Source organism: Rhea pennata, unplaced genomic scaffold (genome assembly GCF_028389875.1).
Source record: "Rhea pennata isolate bPtePen1 unplaced genomic scaffold, bPtePen1.pri scaffold_177, whole genome shotgun sequence".
Taxonomy (NCBI): Eukaryota; Metazoa; Chordata; class Aves; order Rheiformes; family Rheidae; genus Rhea; species Rhea pennata.
Window position 1 is genome coordinate 1 of NW_026907646.1, and position 21,181 is coordinate 21,181.

Sequence of the window (21,181 nt, forward strand, 5' to 3'; positions counted from 1 at the left end):
CGTCCGGCGCACCGGTCTCGCAGCGGGGGCCCAGCGTCCCCATCGCCCCCCCCCCCCGCAGGGGCCCAGGCGTCCGGGCGCACCGGTCTCGCAGCGGGGGCCCAGGCGTCCCCCATCGCCCCCCCCCCCCCGCAGGGGCCCAGGCGTCCGGGCGCACCGCTCTCGCAGCGGGGGCCCAGGCGTCCCCCATTCCCCCCCGCAGGGGCCCAGGCGTCCCCCATCGCCCCCCCCCCCGCAGGGGCCCAGGCGTCGGCGCACCGCTCTCGCAGCAGGGGCCCAGGCCGTCCCCCATTCCCCCCACGCAGGGGCCCAGGCGTCCGGGCGCACCGGTCTCGCAGCGGGGGCCCAGGCGTCCCCCATTCCCCCCCCGCAGGGGCCCAGGCGTCCCCCATCGCCCCCCCCCCCGCAGGGGCCCAGGCGTCCGGGCGCACCGGTCTCGCAGCGGGGGCCCAGGTGTCCCCCATTCCCCCCCCGCAGGGGCCCAGGCGTCCCCCATCGCCCCCCCCCCCAGCAGGGGCCCAGGCGTCCGGGCGCACCGGTCTCGCAGCGGGGGCCCAGGTAGCCCGTGGGCCAGGCAGTCGCAGACGAAGCGGTTCCAGCCCTCGCGGCAGAGGCCCCCGTGGCGGCAGGGGCCGGCGGCGCAGAGCCGCGGCGGGCGCCGGGCGCAGGCGGGCAGCGACGCCGGGCGCCGCCTGGGCGGCCGCCAGCGCCCGCACGTCCCGGCTGCGCCCGTCCACGAAGAGGTCGCGCAGGCAGCCCACGAAGCCGTAGCGCAGCGCCGCGGTCCAGAGCGGCGGCGGCGGCGGCGGGCGCCCGGCCGGCAGCCCCCCGACGAAGAGCTCGGCGGCCACGTCCAGGATCTCGCTCTCGCCGCCCGCCACGAAGGGCGTGCTGCGGCTGTTCACCGACACCGAGCCTGCGCCCGCCCGCCCCGCGTCAGCCGCCCGCCCCGCGCGGCGTGAATGGGGCGCGGGGGTGTGGGGGGCACGGGGGGCACAGGGTGAATGGGGTGCACAGGGTGAATGGGGTGCAGGGGTGCGTGGGGGGCACGGGGTGTGCAGGGTGTGCGGGGTGAATGGGGCGCGGGGGGGTGTGGGGTGCACGGGGGGCACAGGGCGTGCAGGGTGTGCGGGGGGCACGGGGTGAATGGGGTGCAGGGGTGCACGGGGGGCACAGGCGTGCAGGGTGTGCGGGGGGCACGGGTGTGCGGGGGGCACGGGGTGAATGGGGTGCAGGGGTGCACGGGGGGCACAGGGTGTGCAGGGTGGGCGGGGGCACGGGGTGTGCAGGGTGTGCGGGGTGAATGGGGTGCAGGGGTGTGTGGGGTGCACGGGGGGGCACAGGGCGTGCAGGGTGTGCGGGGGGCACGGGGTGAATGGGGTGCAGGGGTGCACGGGGGGGCACAGGGCGTGCAGGGTGGGCGGGGGGCCACGGGGTGATGGGGTGCAGGGGTGCACGGGGGGCACAGGGCGTGCAGGGTGGGCGGGGGGCACGGGGTGAATGGGGTGCAGGGTGCACGGGGGGCACAGGGCATGCAGGGTGTGCGGGGGGCACAGGGTGAATGGGGTGCAGGGGTGCACGGGGGCACAGGGCGTGCAGGGTGGGCGGGGGGCACGGGGTGTGCGGGGGCACGGGGTGAATGGGTGCAGGGGTGTGTGGGGGGCACAGGGCGTGCAGGGTGCGTGGGGTGCACAGGGTGAATGGGTGCAGGGGGTGCGCGGGCGGTATGGGGTGCGTGGGGTGCACGGGGTGCAGGTGGTGTGCAGGGTGCGTGGGGGTGTGCAGGGTGTGTGGGGTGCACGGGGTGCACGGGGTGTGCACAGTGCACGGGGGCCTGCAGGGTACACGGGGATGTGCAAGGTGCACGGGGATGTGCGGGGACGTGCAAGGTTGCACAGGGACGTGCGGGGGTGCACGGGGATGTGCAGGGACGTGCAAGGTGCACGGGGATGTGTGGGGACGTGCAAGGTGCCACGGGGATGTGCAAGGTGCCTGGGGATGTGCGGGGACGTGCAAGGGTGCACAGGGACGTGCGGGGTGCACGGGGATGTGCAGGGACGTGCAAGGTGCACGGGGATGTGTGGGGACGTGCAAGGTGCACGGGGATGTGCAAGGTGCCTGGGGATGTGCGGGGACGTGCAAGGTGCACAGGGACGTGCGGGGTGGCACGGGATGTGCAGGGACGTGCAAGGTGCACGGGGATGTGTGGGGACGTGCAAGGTGCACGGGGATGTGCAAGGTGCCTGGGATGTGCGGGGACGTGCAAGGTGCACAGGGACGTGCGGGGTGCACGGGGATGTGCAGGACGTGCAAGGTGCACGGGGATGTGTGGGGACGTGCAAGGTGCACGGGGATGTGCAAGGGTGCCTGGGGATGTGCGGGGACGTGCAAGGTGCACAGGGACGTGCGGGGGTGCACGGGGATGTGCAGGGACGTGCAAGGTGCACGGGGATGTGTGGGGACGTGCAAGGTGCACGGGGATGTGCAAGGTGCCTGGGGATGTGCGGGGACGTGCAAGGTGCACAGGGACGTGCGGGTGCACGGGGATGTGCAGGGACGTGCAAGGTGCACGGGGATGTGTGGGGACGTGCAAGGTGCACGGGGATGTGCAAGGTGCCTGGGGATGTGCGGGGACGTGCAAGGTGCACAGGGACGTGCGGGGTGCACGGGGATGTGCAGGGACGTGCAAGGTGCACGGGGATGTGCAAGGTGCCTGGGGATGTGCGGGGACGTGCAAGGTGCAGGGGGGTGTGCGGGGATGTGCAGAGTGCCGGGGACGTGCAAGGTGCACGGGGATGTGCAGAGTGCCCGGGGACGTGCCCTCTCTGCGCACACATGCCCCTTGCACCAACACCCCCATCAACGCCCGCACACCACCCATTTGCCCCCGTGCACACATCCCTTGCACCAACACCCTCTCCCCCTTTGCCGCCGTGCCCCCTGCGCCTGCCCCCTTGCAGCTCCACACACCCCCCTCTATGCCCGCACCCTCTTTGCACGCCGTTGCCCCCCGTGCAGACCCCCTTGCACCAACACCTTCAGCTCCTTTGCACGCCATGCCCCAGCATCTGCCTCCCTTGCACCAACACCCCCCTCTATGCCCGCACCCGCTTTGCACACCGTGGCCCCCCTGCGCACACCCCCTTGCACCAACACCCCAGCCCCTTTGCACACTGTGCCCCCCTGCGCACGCCCCCCTTGCACCAGCACCCCCAGCCCCACGCCACCCCACACCCGCCCCCCCTTGCACCAGCACCCCCAGCCCCACGCCCACCCTGTGCACGTCCCCTTGCACCAGCACCCCCAGCCCCACGCCACCCCACACCCGCCCCCTCGCACCAACACCCCCAGCCCCACACCCCCCGTGCACACCCCCCCTTGCACCAACAGCCCCATGCCACCCTGTGCACGTCCCCCCTCACACCAGCACCCCCAGCCCCGCACCCCCCATGCCCCCGTGACCCCTGTGCCCCCCCGCACCCCCCATGCCACCCCGCACAGCCGCCTGCACCCCCCGTGCCCCCCCGCGCCCCCCGTGCCCCCTGCACCCCTGCACCCCTGTGCCCCTCTGCACCCTCCGCAACCTCCTGCAGCCCCTGCGCCCCCCGTTGCCCCCCCGCGCCCCCCGTGCCCCCTGCACCCCCTGCACCCCCTGTGCCCCTCTGCACCCTCCGCAACCTCCTGCAGCCCCCTGCACCCCCTGTGCCCCCCGCGCCCCCCGCGCCCCCTGCACCCCCTGCACCCCCTGTGCCCCTCTGCACCCTCCGCACCCTCCTGCAGCCCCTGCGCCCCCCGTGCCCCCCCGCGCCCCCCGTGCCCCCTGCACCCCCTGCACCCCCTGTGCCCCTCTGCACCCTCCGCAACCTCCTGCAGCCCCTGCGCCCCCCGTGCCCCCCCGCGCCCCCCGTGCCCCCTGCACCCCCTGTGCCCCTCCGCACCCTCCTGCAGCCCCTGCGCCCCCCCGTGCCCCCCCGCGCCCCCTGTGCTGCCTGCACCCCCTGCACCCCCTGTGCCCCTCTGGCACCCTCCACAACCTCCTGCAGCCCCCTGCGCCCCCCGTGCCCCCCCGCGCCCCCCGTGCCCCCTGCACCCCTGCACCCCCTGTGCCCCTCTGCACCCTCCGCAACCTCCTGCAGCCCCTGTGCCCCCCGTGCCCCCCCGCGCCCCCCGTGCCCCTGCACCCCTGCACCCCCTGTGCCCCTCTGCACCCTCCACAACCTCCTGCAGCCCCTGCACCCCCCGTGCCCCCCCGCGCCCCCCCGTGCCCCTGCACCCCCTGCACCCCCTGTGCCCCTCTGCACCCTCTGCAACCTCCTGCAGCCCTGCACCCCCCGTGCCCCCCCGCGCCCCCCGTGCCCCCTGCACCCCCTGCACCCCCTGTGCCCCTCCGCACCCTCCTGCAGCCCCTGCGCCCCCCGTGCCCCCCCCGCGCCCCCCGTGCCCCCCTGCACCCCCTGCACCCCCCTGTGCCCCTCTGCACCCTCCTGCAGCCCCTGCGCCCCCCGTGCCCCCCCGCGCCCCCCGTGCCCCCTGCACCCCCTGCACCCCCTGTGCCCCTCTGCACCCTCCACAACCTCCTGCAGCCCCTGCACCCCCCGTGCCCCCCCGCGCCCCCCGTGCCCCCTGCACCCCCTGCACCCCCTGTGCCCCTCTGCACCCTCCGCAACCTCCTGCAGCCCCTGCGCCCCCCGTGCCCCCCCCGCGCCCCCCGTGCCCCCTGCACCCCTGCACCCCCTGTGCCCCTCTGCACCCTCCACAACCTCCTGCAGCCCCTGCGCCCCCCGTGCCCCCCCGTGCCCCCTGCACCCCCTGCACCCCCTGTGCCCCTCTGCACCTCCTGCAGCCCCTGCGGCCCCGCACCCGCCGCCCACCTTTGTGCCCGTCGCGCTGGAAGTCCACGTGGCACCACTCGCCGTCGGTGACCTTGCGGGCGCTGGCGCGCACCTTGATGCCGCCCGCGCCCATGTCGAGCAGCAGGTAGAGGGTTGCCCGTCGAGCAGCTCCAGGGCGAAGTAGGCGGCGCGGGCGGGCGGCTGCGCCCGGCCGTGCCCGAAGAGCAGCAGCCCGTTGGGCTCCGTGGTGCGGAAGTCGAAGGAGACGGAGCCGGCGCGCCGGGCGCGCCAGGCCGGCAGCACGAGGAAGGCGTCGGGCGCCGCGAAGCTCACGGGCTCCAGCGCGGCCACGGGCTCGCAGCCGAAGAGCAGGGCGCCGTGGAGCCGCACGCGCGCGTCGCCCTCCTGCGCCAGCCGCGACAGCTCCAGCTTGAAGTCGTTGTTCTTGTAGACGACCTGCGCGGCGCAGGCAGGCGTCGGGGCGCGCTGGGGGCGGCGGGGGGCGATGCACGGGGCGCGGGGGCAGTGCACGGGGCGCGGGGGCCTCGCACGGGGCGCGGGGGCGATGCACGGGGCGCGGGGGCGATGCACGGGGCGCGGGGGCCTCGCACGGGGCGCGGGGGCGATGCACGGGGCACGGGGGCGATGCACGGGGCGCGGGGGCCTCGCACGGGGCGCGGGGGCCTTGCACGGGGCGCGGGGGCCTCGCACAGGGCACGGGGGCGATGCACGGGGTGCGGGGGCGATGCACGGGGCGCGGGGGCCTCGCACGGGGCGCGGGGGCGATGCACGGGGCGCGGGGGCCTCGCACGGGGCGCGGGGGCAGTGCACGGGGCGCGGGGGCAATGCACGGGGCGCGGGGCCTCGCACGGGGCGCGGGGCAGTGCACGGGGCGCGGGGGCAGTGCACGGGGCGCGGGGGCAATGCACGGGGCGCGGGGGCCTCGCACGGGGCGCGGGGGCAGTGCACGGGGCGCGGGGGCAGTGCACGGGGCGCGGGGCAATGCACGGGGCGCGGGGGCCTCGCACGGGGCGCGGGGGCGATGCACGGGGCGCGGGGGCCTCGCACGGGGCGCGGGGGCAATGCACGGGGCGCGGGGGCCTCACACGGGGCGCGGGGCCTTGCACGGGGCGCGGGGGCAATGCACGGGGCGCGGGGCCTCGCACGGGGCACGGGGGCGATGCACGGGGCGCGGGGGCCGATGCACGGGGCGCGGGGGCAATGCACGGGGCGCGGGGGCCTCGCACGGGGCGCTGGGGGCGATGCACGGGGCGCGGGGGCCTCGCACGGGGCGCGGGGGCAGTGCACGGGGCGCGGGGGCCTCGCACGGGGCACGGGGGCGATGCACGGGGCGCGGGGGCGATGCACGGGGCGCGGGGGGCCTCGCACGGGGCGCGGGGGCCTTGCACGGGGTGCGGGGGCCTGCACGGGGCGCGGGGGCGATGCACGGGGCGCGGGGGGCGATGCACGGGCGCGGGGGGCAGTGCACGGGGCGCGGGGGGCCTCGCACGGGCACGGGGGCGATGCACGGGGCGCGGGGGCCCTTGCACCGGGGCGCGGGGGCCTCGCACGGGGCGCGGGGGCGATGCACGGGGCGCGGGGGGCAGTGCACGGGGCGCGGGGGCCTCGCACGGGGCGCAGGGGCGATGCACGGGGCGCGGGGGCAGTGCACAGGGTGCGGGGGCAATGCACGGGGCGCGGGGGCAGTGCACGGGGCGCGGGGGCGATGCACGGGGCACGGGGGCAGTGCACGGGGCGCGGGGGCAGTGCACGGGGCACGGGGGTGATGCACGGGGCGCGGGGGCAATGCACGGGGCGCGGGGGCAGTGCACGGGGTGCGGGGGGCAGTGCACGGGGTGCGGGGCCAATGCACGGGGCGCGGGGGCCTTGCACGGGGCGCGGGGGCGATGCACGGGGCGCGGGGGCAGTGCACGGGGCGCGGGGGCAGTGCACGGGGTGCGGGGGCGATGCACGGGGCGCGGGGGCCTTGCACGGGGCGCGGGGGGCGATGCACGGGGGTGCGGGCGGTGATGCACGGGGCACGGGGGCAGTGCACGGGGCACGGGGGCCTCACACGGGGCACGGGGGCCTTGCACGGGGCGTGTAAGCAGCACACGGCACGCATGGTTAGTGCACGGGGCGCGTGGGCAGTGCACGGGGCGTGTGGGCCTTGCATGGGGCGCGGGGGCCTCGCACGGGGCGCGTGGGCAGTGCACGGGGCAGCGGGGCCTCGCACGGGGCACGTGGGCCTTGCACGGGGCGTGTAAGCAGCTCACGGCACACGCATGGTTAGTGCACGGGGCACGTGGGCAGTGCACGGGGCGTGTAAGCAGCTCACGGCACGCATGTTAGTGCACGGGGCGCGTGGGCAGTGCACGGGGCGTGTAAGCAGCTCACGGCACGCATGGTAGTGCACGGGGCACGTGGGCAGTGCACGGGGCGTGTAAGCAGCTCACGGCACGCATGGTTAGTGCACGGGGCGCGTGGGCAATGCACGGGGCGTGTAAGCAGCTCACGGCACGCATGGTTAGTGCACGGGGCGCGTGGGCAGTGCACGGGGCGTGTAAGCAGCTCACGGCACACGCATGGTTAGTGCACGGGGCGCGTGGGCAGTGCACGGGGCGCGTGGGCGATGCACGGGGCGTGGGGGCCTCACACGGGGCGCGGGGGCCTTGCACGGGGCGTGTAAGCAGCTCACAGGCACACGCATGGTTAGTGCACGGGGCACGTGGGCAGTGCACGGGGCGTGTGGGCCTCGCACGGGGCACGTGGGCCTTGCACGGGGCGTGTAAGCAGCACACGGCACACGCATGGTTAGTGCACGGGGCGCGGGGGCAGTGCACGGCACGCGCGGGTGCTGGCTTGGCGCACGGGACTGCAGCCCGCGTCCTGCACCCCCTGCAGCCCCACTGCAGCCCCACTGCCAGCCCCACTGCGCCCTGCGCCCCACTGCAGCCCCACCGCAGCCCCCCTGCAGCCCTGTTGCACCCCCCTCCGCCCCATTGCAGCCCCCTGTGCCCCACTGCAGCCCCATTGCAGTGCCACTGCAGTCCCCTGCACCCCATTGCAGCCCCCCTGTTACCCCGGTGCAACCCTGTTGCACCCCCCCTGCGCCCCATTGCAGCCCCCTGTGCCCCACTGCAGCCCCATTGCAGTGCCACTGCAGTCCCCTGCGCCCCATTGCAGCCCCCCTGCACCCCCGGTGCAGCCCTGGTGCAGCCCCCTGCGCCCCACTGCAGCCCCACTGCAGCCCCTGCGCCCCACTGCAGTCCCCCTGCACCCCGGTGCAGCCCCCTGCGCCCCACTGCAGCCCCACAGCAGCCCCCTGTGCCCCGCTGCAGCCCCATTGCAGCCCATTGCAGCCCCCTGCACCCTGGTGTGCCCTGTTGCAGCCCCCTGCACCCCTTTGCAGCCCCATTGCAGTCCCCAGCGGCCCTGTTGCAGCCCCCTGTGCCCCATTGCAGCCCCCTGTGCCTCTTTGCAGCCCCATTGCAGCCCCCGATGCCCCCCTGCTCCCCGCTGTAGCCCCATTGCAAGCCCCCCGCGCCCCACTGCAGCCCCCTGCACCCCGCTGCAGCCCCATTGCAGCCCCATTGCAGCCCCCTGCACCCCCTGTGCCCCCTTGCTCCCTGCTGCAGCCCCATTGCAGCCCCCCCCGCACCCCGCTGCAGCCCCACTGCAGCCCCCCGCGCCCCCCTGCTCCCCGCTGCAGCCCCCCTGCAGCCCCGCTGCTCCCTGCTGCAGCCACCATTGCAGCCCCCCGCACCCCGCTGCAGCCCCCTGCAGCCCCCTGCTCCCCGCTGCCAGCCCCATTGCAGCCCCCCGCGCCCCCTGCAGCCCCTGCAGCCCCCCTGCTCCCCGCTGCAGCCCCATTGCAGCCCCCCGCACCCGCTGCAGCCCCCCGTGCCCCCCTGCTCCCCGCTGCAGCCCCCATTGCAGCCCCCCGCGCCCCACTGCAGCCCCCCTGCTCCCCGCTGCAGCCCCATTGCAGCCCCCTGCACCCCCCTGTGCCCCCTTGCTCCCTGCTGCAGCCCCATTGCAGCCCCCGCGCCCCACTGCAGCCCCCCGCGCCCCCCTGCTCCCCGCTGCAGCCCCATTGCAGCCCCCCGCACCCCGCTGCAGCCCCCTGCAGCCCCCCGTGCCCCCCTGCTCCCCGCTGCAGCCCCATTGCAGCCCCCCGCACCCCGCTGCAGCCCCCCTGCAGCCCCCTGCGCCCCCCTGCTCCCCGCTGCAGCCCCATTGCAGCCCCCCTGCTCCCCGCTGCAGCCCCCCTGCAGCCCCCCGCACCCCGCTGCAGCCCCCCTGCAGCCCCCCGCACCCCCCTGCTCCCCGCTGCAGCCCCATTGCAGCCCCCGCACCCCGCTGAAGCCCCCGTGCCCCCCTGCTCCCCGCTGCAGCCCCATGCAGCCCCCTGCTCCCCGCTGCAGCCCGCTGCAGCCCCCCTGCAGCCCCCGCGCCCCCCTGCTCCCCGCTGCAGCCCCATTGCAGCCCCCCGCACCCCGCTGCAGCCCCCCTGCAGCCCCCCTGCGCCCCCCTGCTCCCCGCTGCAGCCCCATTGCAGCCCCCCGCACCCCGCTGCAGCCCCCTGCAGCCCCCCTGCTCCCCGCTGCAGCCCCCTGCAGCCCCCTGCAGCCCCCCGCGCCCCCCGCGCTCACGTCCTTGAGGCAGCCCTGAAGTTGTTGCTGACGGGGGAGCCGGGCAGGTCGGCGGCGCTGGGGCTGCCGCCCACGTAGAAGAAGTCGTCGGAGCCGAGCATGGTTGTAGTCCTCCTGCGTGTAGCCCGTGGTGGTGAGGATGCCGTCCACCGAGATGGTCACCTGCGCAGGGCCGCCGCCTCAGCCGCGCCCCGGGCCGGGGGGCCGGGGGGCCGGGGGGGCGCGGGTGGGGGGCAAACGGGGGGCGAGGGGGGGCCTCGCACGGCGCCGCGGCGCCGGAGCCCAGCGCTCGTGCAAGGGGGCTCCTGGGCCTTGTGCAAGGACACACTGGGGCCTTGTGCAAGGGGGCACCTGGGCTTGTGCAAGGGGGCACCAGGGCTTGTGCAAGGGGCACTGGGGCCTTGTGCAAGGGGGCACCAGGGCTTGTGCAAGGGGGCTCCTGGGCCTTGTGCAAGGAGGCACCTGGGCTCGTGCAAGGGGGCACCAGGGCCTTGTGCAAGGAGGCACCAGGGCCTTGTGCAAGGAGGGACCAGGGGCCTTGTGAGAGGGGGCACCTGGCTTTGTGCAAGGGGGCTCCTGGGCTTGTGCAAGGGGCACTGGGGCCTTGTGCAAGAGGCACCAGGGCCTTGTGCAAGGAGGGACCAGGGCCTTGTGAGAGGGGGCACCTGGGCCTTGTGCAAGGAGGCACCAGGGCCTTGTGCAAGGGGGCTCCTGGGCCTTGTGCAAGGAGGCACCAGGGCCTTGTGAGAGGGGGCACCTGGGCTTTGTGCAAGGGGGCTCCTGGGCTTGTGCAAGGGGCACTGGGGCTTGTGCAAGGGGCACTGGGGCCTTGTGCAAGGGGGCACCTGGGCTTGTGCAAGGAGGCACAGGGCTTGTGCAAGGGGCACTGGGGCCTTGTGCAAGGGGGCACCAGGGCTTGTGCAAGGGGGCTCCTGGGCCTTGTGCAAGGAGGCACCTGGGCTCGTGCAAGGGGGCACCAGGGCTTGTGCAAGGAGGCACCAGGGCTTGTGCAAGGGGCACTGGGGCCTTGTGCAAGGGGGCACCAGGGCTTGTGCAAGGGGGCACCAGGGCTTGTGCAAGGGGGCTCCTGGGCCTTGTGCAAGGAGGCACCTGGGCTCGTGCAAGGGGGCACCAGGGCCTTGTGCAAGGGGGCTCCTGGGCCTTGTGCAAGGAGGCACCAGGGCCTTGTGAGAGGGGGCACCTGGGCCTTGTGCAAGGAGGCACTAGGGCCTTGTGCAAGGGGGCTCCTGGGCTTGTGCAAGGAGGCACTGGGGCCTTGTGCAAGGGGCACTGGGGCCTTGTGCAAGGAGGCACCAGGGCCTTGTGCAAGGGGGCTCCTGGGCCTTGTGCAAGGGGGCTCCTGGGCTTGTGCAAGGGGCACTGGGGCCTTGTGCAAGGGGGCACCAGGGCCTTGTGCAAGGGGGTTCCTGGGCTTGTGCAAGGAGGCACTGGGGCCTTGTGCAAGGGGCACTGGGGCCTTGTGCAAGGAGGCACCAGAGCCTTGTGCAAGGGGGCTCCTGGGCCTTGTGCAAGGGGGCACCTGGGCCTTGTGCAAGGGGCACTGGGGCCTTGTGCAAGGGGGCACCAGGGCCTTGTGCAAGGGGGTTCCTGGGCTTGTGCAAGGGGGCACTGGGGCCTTGTGCAAGGAGGCACCAGTGCCTTGTGCAAGGGGGCTCCTGGGCCTTGTGCAAGGGGGCACTGGGGCCTTGTGCAAGGGCACACTGGGGCCTTGTGCAAGGAGGCACCAGGGCTTATGCAAGGGCATATTGGGGCTTTCTGTGGGGATGCACCAGGGACTTGTGCAAGGAAGCATCTGGGCTTGTGCAAGGGCACACTAGGGCCTTGTGCGAGGGAACACTGGGGCCTTGTGCAAGGGCACACTAGGGCCTTGTGCAAGGGGGCACCAGGGCCTTGTGCAAGGAGGCACCAGGGCTCGTGCGAGGCGGCACCGGGGCACACAGAGACCCCGGGCTGGCCCCCCCCCCCCCAAGGGGGCCCAGGCGTCCGGGAGCCACCTCCAAGGGCGTCTGGGCTGCAGCTCGGGGCACCGTGGCCTTGGGGGGGACAACGGTGGTGCCGGGGGTGATGGGGGGTGACATGGGGGTGATGTTGGGGTGACGGGGGTGATGTTGGGGGTGACATGGGGGTGACGTCGGGGGTGACATGGGGGTGGTGGGGGTGATGTTGGGGGTGACATGGGGGTGATGTTGGGGGTGACGTTGGGGGTGACATGGGGGTGATGGGGGTGATATTGGGGGTGATGGGAGGTGATGGGGTGACATTGGGGGTGACGTGGAGGGTGACGTTGGGGGGGACGGGGGTGACATGGGGGTGATGTTGGGGGTGACGTTGGGGGTGACATGGGGGTGATGGGGGTGATATTGGGGGTGACGGGAGGTGACGGGGGTGACATGGGGGTGATGGGAGGTGATGGGGTGACGTTGGGGGTGACGTGGAGGGTGACGTTGGGGGGGACGGGGGTGACATGGGGGTGATGGTGATATTGGGGGTGACGGGGTGACATGGGGGTGATGGGAGGTGATGGGGTGACGTTGGGGGTGACGTGGAGGGTGACGTTGGGGGGGACGGGGGGTGACATGGGGGTGATGGGGGTGACGGGGTAACATGGAGGGTGACACAGGGGGTGACGTTGGGGGTGATAGTGGGTGACATGGGGTGACGGGGGTGATGGGGGTGACGCTGGGGGTGACATGGAGGGTGACGCAGGGGGTGACGCTGGGGGTGACGGGGGTGACACAGGGGGTGACGGCGCCGGGGGGGCGGTTAGTAACGAGCAGAAAACGGCTGTTAGTGGGGGCGGCCGGCGTTAGTGGGGCCGTGCGAAGGGCGCGTGCGAAGGGCGCGTGCGAAGGGCGCGTGCAAGCGTCGTGCAAGGGGGGAGACGCCGGCGGGACGGGGGCGCCGGGGGGGGGGGCGGTGCGACTTTGCACACGCCCCCGTGGGCACACGCGCACACACGCACGCACACATGCACACGCACGCACACAGGCACGCACACACCTGCAGGCTCCCCGGAGCATGCCGCCCCACACACGTGCGCACACGCGTGTGCACACAGGGTGACGCTGCACCAGCCTGTCCTGCACACGCTCACGCCGTGCCCGGCACTAGTGCACACGTGTGCACAGCCCCGCTGTATCTCACACTGACACACACGCACGTGAGCACGCTGGGCCGAGCCCTGCAGCGATGCACACGGGTGCACACTCGTGACGCACACACACGTGCACGCTGGGATCCTGCACTAGTGCTTGGGCCTGCACACGTGCACACGCCTGCCGTGACCCCGCACTGATGCACACGCGTGTGCACTGCTGCTGCAGTCCTGCCCGTGTGCTCTCACACACACACACACACACACCCCTGCCGTGACCCCACACTGACGCACGCGTGTGTGCACGTGCACAGCCAGGCTGAGACCCGGTGCAGTAACACACGCTTGCACACGTGCTCCCACCCGTGACCCCACGCAGCTGAACACACGTGCATCCCCCAGACGTGACCAGTGCCACGGCACGCGTGTGCACCCACCCCCCAAAAAGTGACCCCGTGCAATTGCACACTCGTGCACACACCCCACTTGAGACCCAGTGCAATCGCACACGTGTGTGCATGCACTCACACCCCAAGAAGTGACCCCACGCAACAACACACTCGTGCACACACGCGCTCGTGCGATCGCACGCCCCGGGCGAGCGGGGCCGGGCCGGCGTCCCCGGGGTGCCGGGAGGAGGCGGGGGGCAGGCGGCAGCAGCGGGCGTGCAAGGCGAGCGTGCGAGGCGGCGGGCGTGCAAGGCGGGCGTGCGAGGGGCCGGGGGCGGCTGCTGCCCCCGTCTCGGCGGCGCTCGGCGGTTTTTTCCCTGGATTCTGCGATTCCGGCCCCGGACTGGGGCTGGGGGGGGGGAGGATGGGGCAAAAACCCGGGAATTTGGTATAAAGGGGTGAAAGAAAATGGGGGAAAATAAAATAGAATGGGGGAAAAGGGAGAAAATGGGGGGAAGGGAGAAAAGGGGGGAAGGGGGAGAAAAAGGGGGTAAAATGTAGAAAAGGGGGGAAGGGAGAAAAAGGGGGGGAAGGGAGAAAAAAGGGGAAAAGGGAGAAAAAATGGGAAAAGGAGGGAAAAGAGGGGAAAGGGAGAAAAAAGGGGGGAAACGGGAGAAAAAGGGGGTAAAATGGAGAAAAAGGAGGGAAGGGAGAAAAAGGAGAAAAGGGAGAAAAAGGAGGGAAAGGGCGAAAAGGGGGGAAAAGGGAGAAAAGGGGGGGAAAGGGAGAAAAAGGGGGTAAAATGCAAAAAAAGGGGGAAAGGGAGAAAAAAGGGGGGAAAGGGAGAAAAAAGGGGTAAAATGGAGAAAAGGGGGAAGGGAGAAAAAGGGGGGAAGGGAGAAAAAAGGGGAAAAGGGAGAAAATGGGAAAAGGAGGGAAAAGAGGGGAAAGGGAGAAAAAAGGGGGAAAGGGGAGAAAAAAGGGGTAAAATGTAGAAAAGGGGGAAGGGAGAAAAAGGGGAAAAGGGAGAAAAAATGGGAAAAGGAGGGAAAAGAGGGGAAAGGGAGAAAAAAGGGGGGAAACGGGAGAAAAGGGGGTAAAATGGAGAAAAAGGAGGGAAGGGAGAAAAAGGAGAAAAGGGAGAAAAAGGAGGGAAAGGGCGAAAAGGGGGGAAAAGGGAGAAAAGGGGGGGAAAGGGAGAAAAAGGGGGTAAAATGCAAAAAAAGGGGGAAAGGGAGAAAAAAGGGGGAAAAGGGAGGGAAAGGGCAACATCATGGTAGGGCCGGGGGGTTTGGGGCCCCCCCGGCGCTGCCCCCCCCGGCGCTGCCCTCCCCCCCCCTCCTGCCGCCGCCGCCGCCGGGGGGGGGGGGGCGCCGGACGGGCCCGGAGCGGGGGGGGGTGGGGTGCTCGGGGGGGGGTCGGGGGGGTGTTTGGGGGGGCGGGGGCGGGGCAGCCCCCCCGCCCCCCCCCGGCGGCGGGACCGACCCGGCGGCGGCTCTTTACCGTGGCGAGTCCGGCGGGCGGGTGCTGGGGGCGGCGCGGGCGGCGGCGGCGCCGGGGCCCCGGCAACGACAAAACACAACAGAGCCGCGCGTGACCGGCGCTGCGCGGGGCGCGCTCCACGCGCGACCGCGCTCCACGCGCGACCGCCGCTGCGCGGCGCCGGGCTCCACGCGGGGCCGGCGCTGCGCGGGGCCGGCACTGCGCGGGGCTGGGCTCCACGCGGGGCCGCGCTCCACGCGGGACCGGTGCTGCGCGGGACCGGGCTCCACGCGGGACCGGGCTCCACGCGGGAGCAGCGCTGCGCAGGGCCGGGGTCGCGCGGGGCCGCGCTCCACGCGTGACCGTGGGGGCGGCGGTTAGTCCGGGGGGGGGAGGGGTTAGTCCCGGGTGGGGGGGTTAGTCCCGGGTGGGGGAGTTAGTCCCGGGTGGGGTTAGTCCGGGGGGGGGTTAGTGGGGGGCCGCCAAGCGTGTTAGTTGCACACACACATATGGGGGGGAGGGGCTGTCGCACGGGGGGGGGGGTTGGGGGGCAGAAACCTCGTTAGAGAGTCGGGTTGGGGGCTGCCCCCCGTGTCACTGTCACCCCCCCGTGTCACTGTCACCCCCCCGTGTCACTGCCCCTCGTGTCACTGTCCCCAACTGTCACTGTCATCTCCCCCCCACCATGTCACTGTCCCCCGTGTCACTGTCACTGTCACCCCCCCGTGTCACTGACACCTCCCCCCATGTCACCTCCCCCGTGTCACTGTCACCCCTGTGTCACTGTCACTGTCACCTCCCCATGTCCCCCCCCGTTTCCCCCTCCCACACATCCCACCCCCACAACGATGCCACGCGCTAAGGCGTCGGGGGACCCCATGGCGGAGGGGCCCAGGTGTCCGGGGACCCCCCACCCCACCCCCATGGCATGGGGGACCGGGGAGGGGGCCCAGGCGTCCGGGGCTCAAAGCCTGGTCTGCCCCATGGAGCACGGAGAAGGGGCCCAGGCATCCGGGACACCCCCACCCCTCCCCAGAAAGGGGCCCAGGGGTCTGGGACTGCAGCCTAGTGGAGGGACCCAGGCGTCCGGGACTCCCCCCACCCTGGGGAGGCAGGGGCCCAGGCGTCCGGGACTGCTCCCCCTCCCCCGTCCCGAGCAGGGGCCCAGGAGTCCGGGACTGCTCCCCCTCCCCTGCCCTGAGCAGGGGCCCAGGCGTCCGAGACTCGCCCCTTCTGGGGCAGGGGCCCAGGCGTCCGGGACTCGCCCCCTCCGGGGCAGGGGCCCAGGCGTCCGGGACTGCTCCCTGCCCCGGGGAGGCAGGGGCCCAGGCGTCCGGGACTCGCCCTCTCCGGGGCAGGGGCCCAGGTGTCCGGGACCGCTCCCCGCCCCGGGGAGGCAGGGGCCCAGGCGTCCGGGACTCGCCCCTTCTGGGGCAGGGGCCCAGGCGTCCGAGACTCGCCCCCTCCGGGGCAGGGGCCCAGGAGTCCGGGACTGCTCCCCCTCCCCCGCCCCGAGCAGGGGCCCAGGCGTCCGAGACTCGCCCCTTCTGGGGCAGGGGCCCAGGCGTCCGGGACCGCTCCCCGCCCCGGGGAGGCAGGGGCCCAGGCGTCCGGGACTCGCCCCCTCCAGGGCAGGGGCCCAGGCGTCCGGGACCGCTCCCCGCCCCGGGGAGGCAGGGGCCCAGGCGTCCGGGACTCGCCCCCTCCGGGGCAGGGGCCCAGGTGTCCGGGACCGCTCCCCGCCCCGGGGAGGCAGGGGCCCAGGCGTCCGGGACTCGCCTCCCCGGGGCAGGGGCCCAGGCGTCCGGGACCGCTCCCCGCCCCGGGGAGGCAGGGGCCCAGGCGTCCGGGACTCGGCCCCTCCGGGGCAGGGGCCCAGGCGTCCGGGACCGCTCCCCGCCCCGGGGAGGCAGGGGCCCAGGCGTCCGGGACTCGGCCCCTCCGGGGCAGGGGCCCAGGCGTCCGGGACCGCTCCCCGCCCCGGGGAGGCAGGGGCCCAGGCGTCCGGGACTCGCCCCCTCCGGGGCAGGGGCCCAGGCGTCCGGGACCGCTCCCCGCCCCGGGGAGGCAGGGGCCCAGGCGTCCGGGCGGGGCGCTACCTGGCGCAGGCTGCGGGTGACGCGGACGTCGTGCCAGTCGTCGTCGTTGAACCTGCCGTTGACGGGCTCCACGAGGGCCTCGAAGGCGCCGGAGCCGAGGTTGATGACGAGCCAGACGGCGCCGCTCTTGAGCGACAGGTTCACGTAGTCGGCCGACTTGCCCGTGTGCAGCAGCAGCCCGTTGCGCTGCAGCGTGCGGAACGACAGCGTCAGCTCGTCCGCGCTGCTCTGGATCGGCTGGTGCGACAGGTCGTAGCAGAAGAACTCGCTGCCCTTGAAGGTGGCCACGTACTCCGTCCGCCCTGCGCGGCACCCACACGCCTCGCACCAGCGCCCCGGCACACGCCGCGCCGGCACGCGGGGGGCACCGGGGCGCCGGCACGGGGGGCACCGGGGCACCAGCACACACCGCGCTGGCACAGGGGACACCGAGGCACCGGCATGGGGGGCACCGGCACACGCCGTGACGGCACGCGGGGGGCACCGGGGCACCGGGGCGGGGGGCACCGGGGCGCTGGCACCGGGGCACCAGCACACACCGCGCTGGCACAGGGGACACCGAGGCACCGGCACGGGGGGCACCGGCACACGCCGCGCCAGCACGCGGGGGGCACCGGGGCGGGGGGCACCGGGGCACCAGCACACACCGCGCTGGCACAGGGGACACCAAGGCACCGGCACGGGGGGCACCGGCACACGCCGTGACGGCACGGGGGGCACCGGCACGCGGGCACCGGCATGGGGGGGCACCGGCACCAGGGCACCAGCACACTGCACCGGCACACGGGGCACCGGCACGGGGGGCAGCGGCACGGGGGACACCGGCACGGGGGGCACCAGCACACAGGGCAGCGGCACACGGGGCACCGGCACGGGGGGCACTGGCATGGGGGGCACCGGCACTGGGGCACCGGCACGGGGGGCACCAGCACACAGGGCAGCGGCACTGGGGCACCGGCACCGGGGCACCGTCACGGGGGGCACCAGCACACAGGGCAGCGGCACTGGGGCACCGGCACCGGGGCACCGGCACGGGGGGCACCGGCACGGGGGGCACCGGCACTGGCACCAGGGCACCGGCACGCAGGGCACCGGCACGCAGGGCACCAGCACCGGGGCACCGGCACACGGGGCACCGGCACTGGCACCAGGGCACCGGCACGGGGGGCACCGGCATGGGGGACACCGGCACGCAGGGCACCAGCACCGGGGCACCGGCACCGGGGCACCGGCACTGGCACCAGGGCACCGGCACGGGGGGCACCGGCACGGGGGACACCGGCACGCAGGGCACCAGCACCGGGGCACCGGCACACGGGGCACCGGCACTGGCACCAGGGCACCGGCACGGGGGGCACCGGCACGGGGGACACCGGCACGGGGGGCAGCGGCACCGGGGCACCGGCACCCGGGCACCGACACGGGGGGCACCGGCATGGGGGGCACTGGCACGGGGGGCACCGGCACGCAGGGCACCGGCACCGGGGCACCGGCACCGGGGCACCGGCACTGGCACCAGGGCACCGGCACGGGGGGCACCGGCACGGGGGACACCGGCACACGGGCACTGGCACCGGGGCATCGGCACACGGTTACACAGAGCACCGGCACACGGGGCACCGGCGGGGTGGCACCGACGGGCTTGCACACGCGTGTGTGCACCGGGGCCGCCGGGGCGGGCGCGCAGCCGCCGTGCGAGAGCCGCGGGCTGCCCGACCGCGGGCGCTGCGGGCACACGCCTCGCACACGCGTGTGCGCGGAGGCGCGGGCCCCGCGCGGTGGGGGAGGGGAGGGGGGGCGGGCGGGCCCAGGCGTCCGGGGCACTGACCTTTGGGCGCCTGCTGGCTCTCGGCGGCGCCGGGGCCGGGCCCCCCCGCGGCGACCTCGGCCGGCCCTGGGCGGGAGGCGGCGGGTGAGCGCGGCCGGGGCCCAGGCGTCCGGGCCCCCCCACCCCCACCCGCGCACGCCCGCACACAACCACCCCCCCCGCACACACCCCTCCCCGCACACGACCATCCCCCCCGCGCACGCCCCCCGGCGCGGGCACGCGCTTGCACGCTCACTCGGTCCCCCGTGCAATGTGACATGCTTGCACACTCCCTTGGGTCCCCGTGCAAGGGGACGTGCTTGCACACTCCTGAGCCCTAGGCAAGGGGATGCGCTTGCACACTCCCTTGGGTCCCCGTGCAAGGGGACGTGCTTGCACACTCCTGAGCCCTAGGCAAGGGGATGCGCTTGCACACTCCCTTGGGTCCCCGTGCAAGGGGACGTGCTTGCACACTCCCTCAGGTCCCCATGCAAGGGGACGTGCTTGCACACTCCCTTGGGTCCCCGTGCAAGGGGACGTGCTTGCACACTCCTGGGCCCTAGGCAAGGGGATGCGCTTGCACACTCCCTCGGGTCCCCGTGCAAGGGGACACGCTTGCACACTCCCTCGGGTCCCCGTGCAAGGGCACCCTCGCCTTTCCGTGCTCCCGCAGACCGCCGTGCAAGGCGAAGCCCCCCCCCCGCCGGCTCCCCGTGCAAGGGGGGGGTCCCCGTGTGAGGGGCCCGCGGGCGTGTCGCACACCCGCACACACACACACACACACTGCGGGGGGGGCACAGGGAGGGCGGAGGGGGGGAGGGGCGCCGTTGCACGGGGCTTGCACGCGCGGGGGGGGGGCGCGTCGTACCTTGGCTGCTTAGCGTCAGGTGAGCAGGACCTGGGGGGGGGGGAGGCAAAAAAGGGGGGAAAAGCAGAAAACGACAATTAAGAAAACGAGGGAAGAGGGAGGGGGGAGGGGCGGCGGGGGGGGGCGCCCGGGGGTCGGGCCCGCGCCGCACGCGCGCGTGCACGCTCGCACGGATGCACACCCGGGCCCGCGCCCATGCGTGCACACACAGGCGGGCACGCGCATGCACGCGAGGGTACGCGCACGCCTGGGCACGCGTGTACACCTGGGCACATGCGCACACGTGCACAGACGCACAGGCACACGCATGCACAGGCACACGCACGCACGGGCACACACGGACCTGCGCCTGGGCACATGGCCACACACGCACGGGCACACGCCCACGCACACACGCCCACGCACACACGCACAGGCACATGCCCACGCACGCATGGACGTGCGCACAGGCACAAGCGCACGCACACGGGCACAGACGGATGCACGCACAGGCACACGTGCACACACGGACAGATGCACGCCCGGGCACACGCACACACACACGCCTGGGCACACGCCCATGCACGCACGGACGCACGCACACAGGCAGAGACTGATGCACGCACAGGCACACGCTCACGCACGCCCGGACGCACACCCAGGCACATGCACACGCGCACGCCCGGGCACAGACACACGGACACACGGCCGCGCGGACGGCCGCAGGCGGAAAGCGAAGCATCGCCCCCAAATGCTTCTTTTCCCCTTTCTGGGATTTTTTTCCCCGTTTCTGGGGAAAAGGGGGGGGAGGAAAAGCCAGAATGGTGCAAGCGGGGGGGGAGGGGCAGAGCGGCGGCCTCGCACGGGGCCTCGCACGGGGATGGCAGCCGTGCACGGCGCCTTGCACAAGGATGGCAACCTCACATGTTACCTTGCACAAGGATGGCAGTCGTGCACAGGGCCTCGCACAGGGCCTTGCACGAGGATGGCAGCCTCGCACAGGGCCTTGCACGGTGTCTTGCACGAGGATGGCAGCCTTGCACGGGGCCAGCAACCTTGCACGGGACAAGTAACCTTGCACTAGACCTCGCACAGGGCCTTGCACGAGGATGGTGGCCTAGAATAGGGCCAGCAACCTTGCACGAGGATGGCAGCCTTGCACAAGGCCTCATGCAGGGCCTTGCACAAGGCCTTGCACGAGGATGGCAGCCTTGCACAAGACCTTACGCAGGACCTTGCACGAGGCCTTGCACGAGGATGGCAGCCTTGCACAAGGCCTCATGCAGGGCCTTGCACGAGGCCTTGCACGAGGATGGCAGCCTTGCACAAGGCCTCATGCAGGGCCTTGCACAAGGCCTTGCACGAGGATGGCAGCCTTGCACAAGACCTTACGCAGGACCTTGCACAAGGCCTTGCACGAGGATGGCAGCCTTGCACAAGGCCTCATGCAGGGCCTTGCACGAGGCCTTGCACGAGGATGGCAGCCTCGCACGGGGCCAGCAGCCTTGCACAAGGCCTTGCACGGGGCCTCGCATGGGGCCTCGCATGGGCCCTGGGGTCCCTCCTGCCCCCCTCGTGTGTCACACACCACCCCCCGTGCAAGCCCCGCCCCTTGCCCACCCCACCAATCGCTGGCCGTTAGATACTGCCAACCCATTGGCTACCTGGGCCCTCTCATTTGCATAGCCTCGCCCCAGCACCTGCCACGTCACCCCCTTCGTTTGCACGGCCGCTTCTCATTGGGCAGCCGGGGATGACGTCATCCTGAGGGGGCGGGGCCTGGTGTTGGGGCAGGACCCACGTGTGCACGGCCTCACACGCCAGCCTGGCTCGCACACACATGTGCACCACCTGGGACATGGGCAGGACCCACGTGTGCACGGCCTCACACGCCAGCCTGGCTCACACATGCGTGTGCACCGCCTGGGACATGGGCAGGACTCATGTGTGCACGG

General features: G+C 73.4%; 1 protein-coding gene across 1 annotated transcript in view; it reads right to left on the reverse strand.

The window, feature by feature from the left end:
• Positions 1 to 536: 536 nt before the first annotated feature.
• Positions 537 to 21,181, reverse strand: part of LOC134154238 (uncharacterized) — a gene marked incomplete at its 3' end in the record, with an annotated part of 40,159 nt that continues 19,514 nt past the window's right edge. Inside the window, 9 exon segments of the mRNA XM_062600955.1 lie at positions 537 to 673; positions 675 to 916; positions 4,872 to 4,983; positions 4,986 to 5,288; positions 9,488 to 9,504; positions 9,507 to 9,591; positions 9,593 to 9,649; positions 16,573 to 16,880; positions 19,242 to 19,277. Of these exon segments, the coding sequence (XP_062456939.1) occupies positions 537 to 673; positions 675 to 916; positions 4,872 to 4,983; positions 4,986 to 5,288; positions 9,488 to 9,504; positions 9,507 to 9,591; positions 9,593 to 9,649; positions 16,573 to 16,880; positions 19,242 to 19,277 (1,297 nt within the window).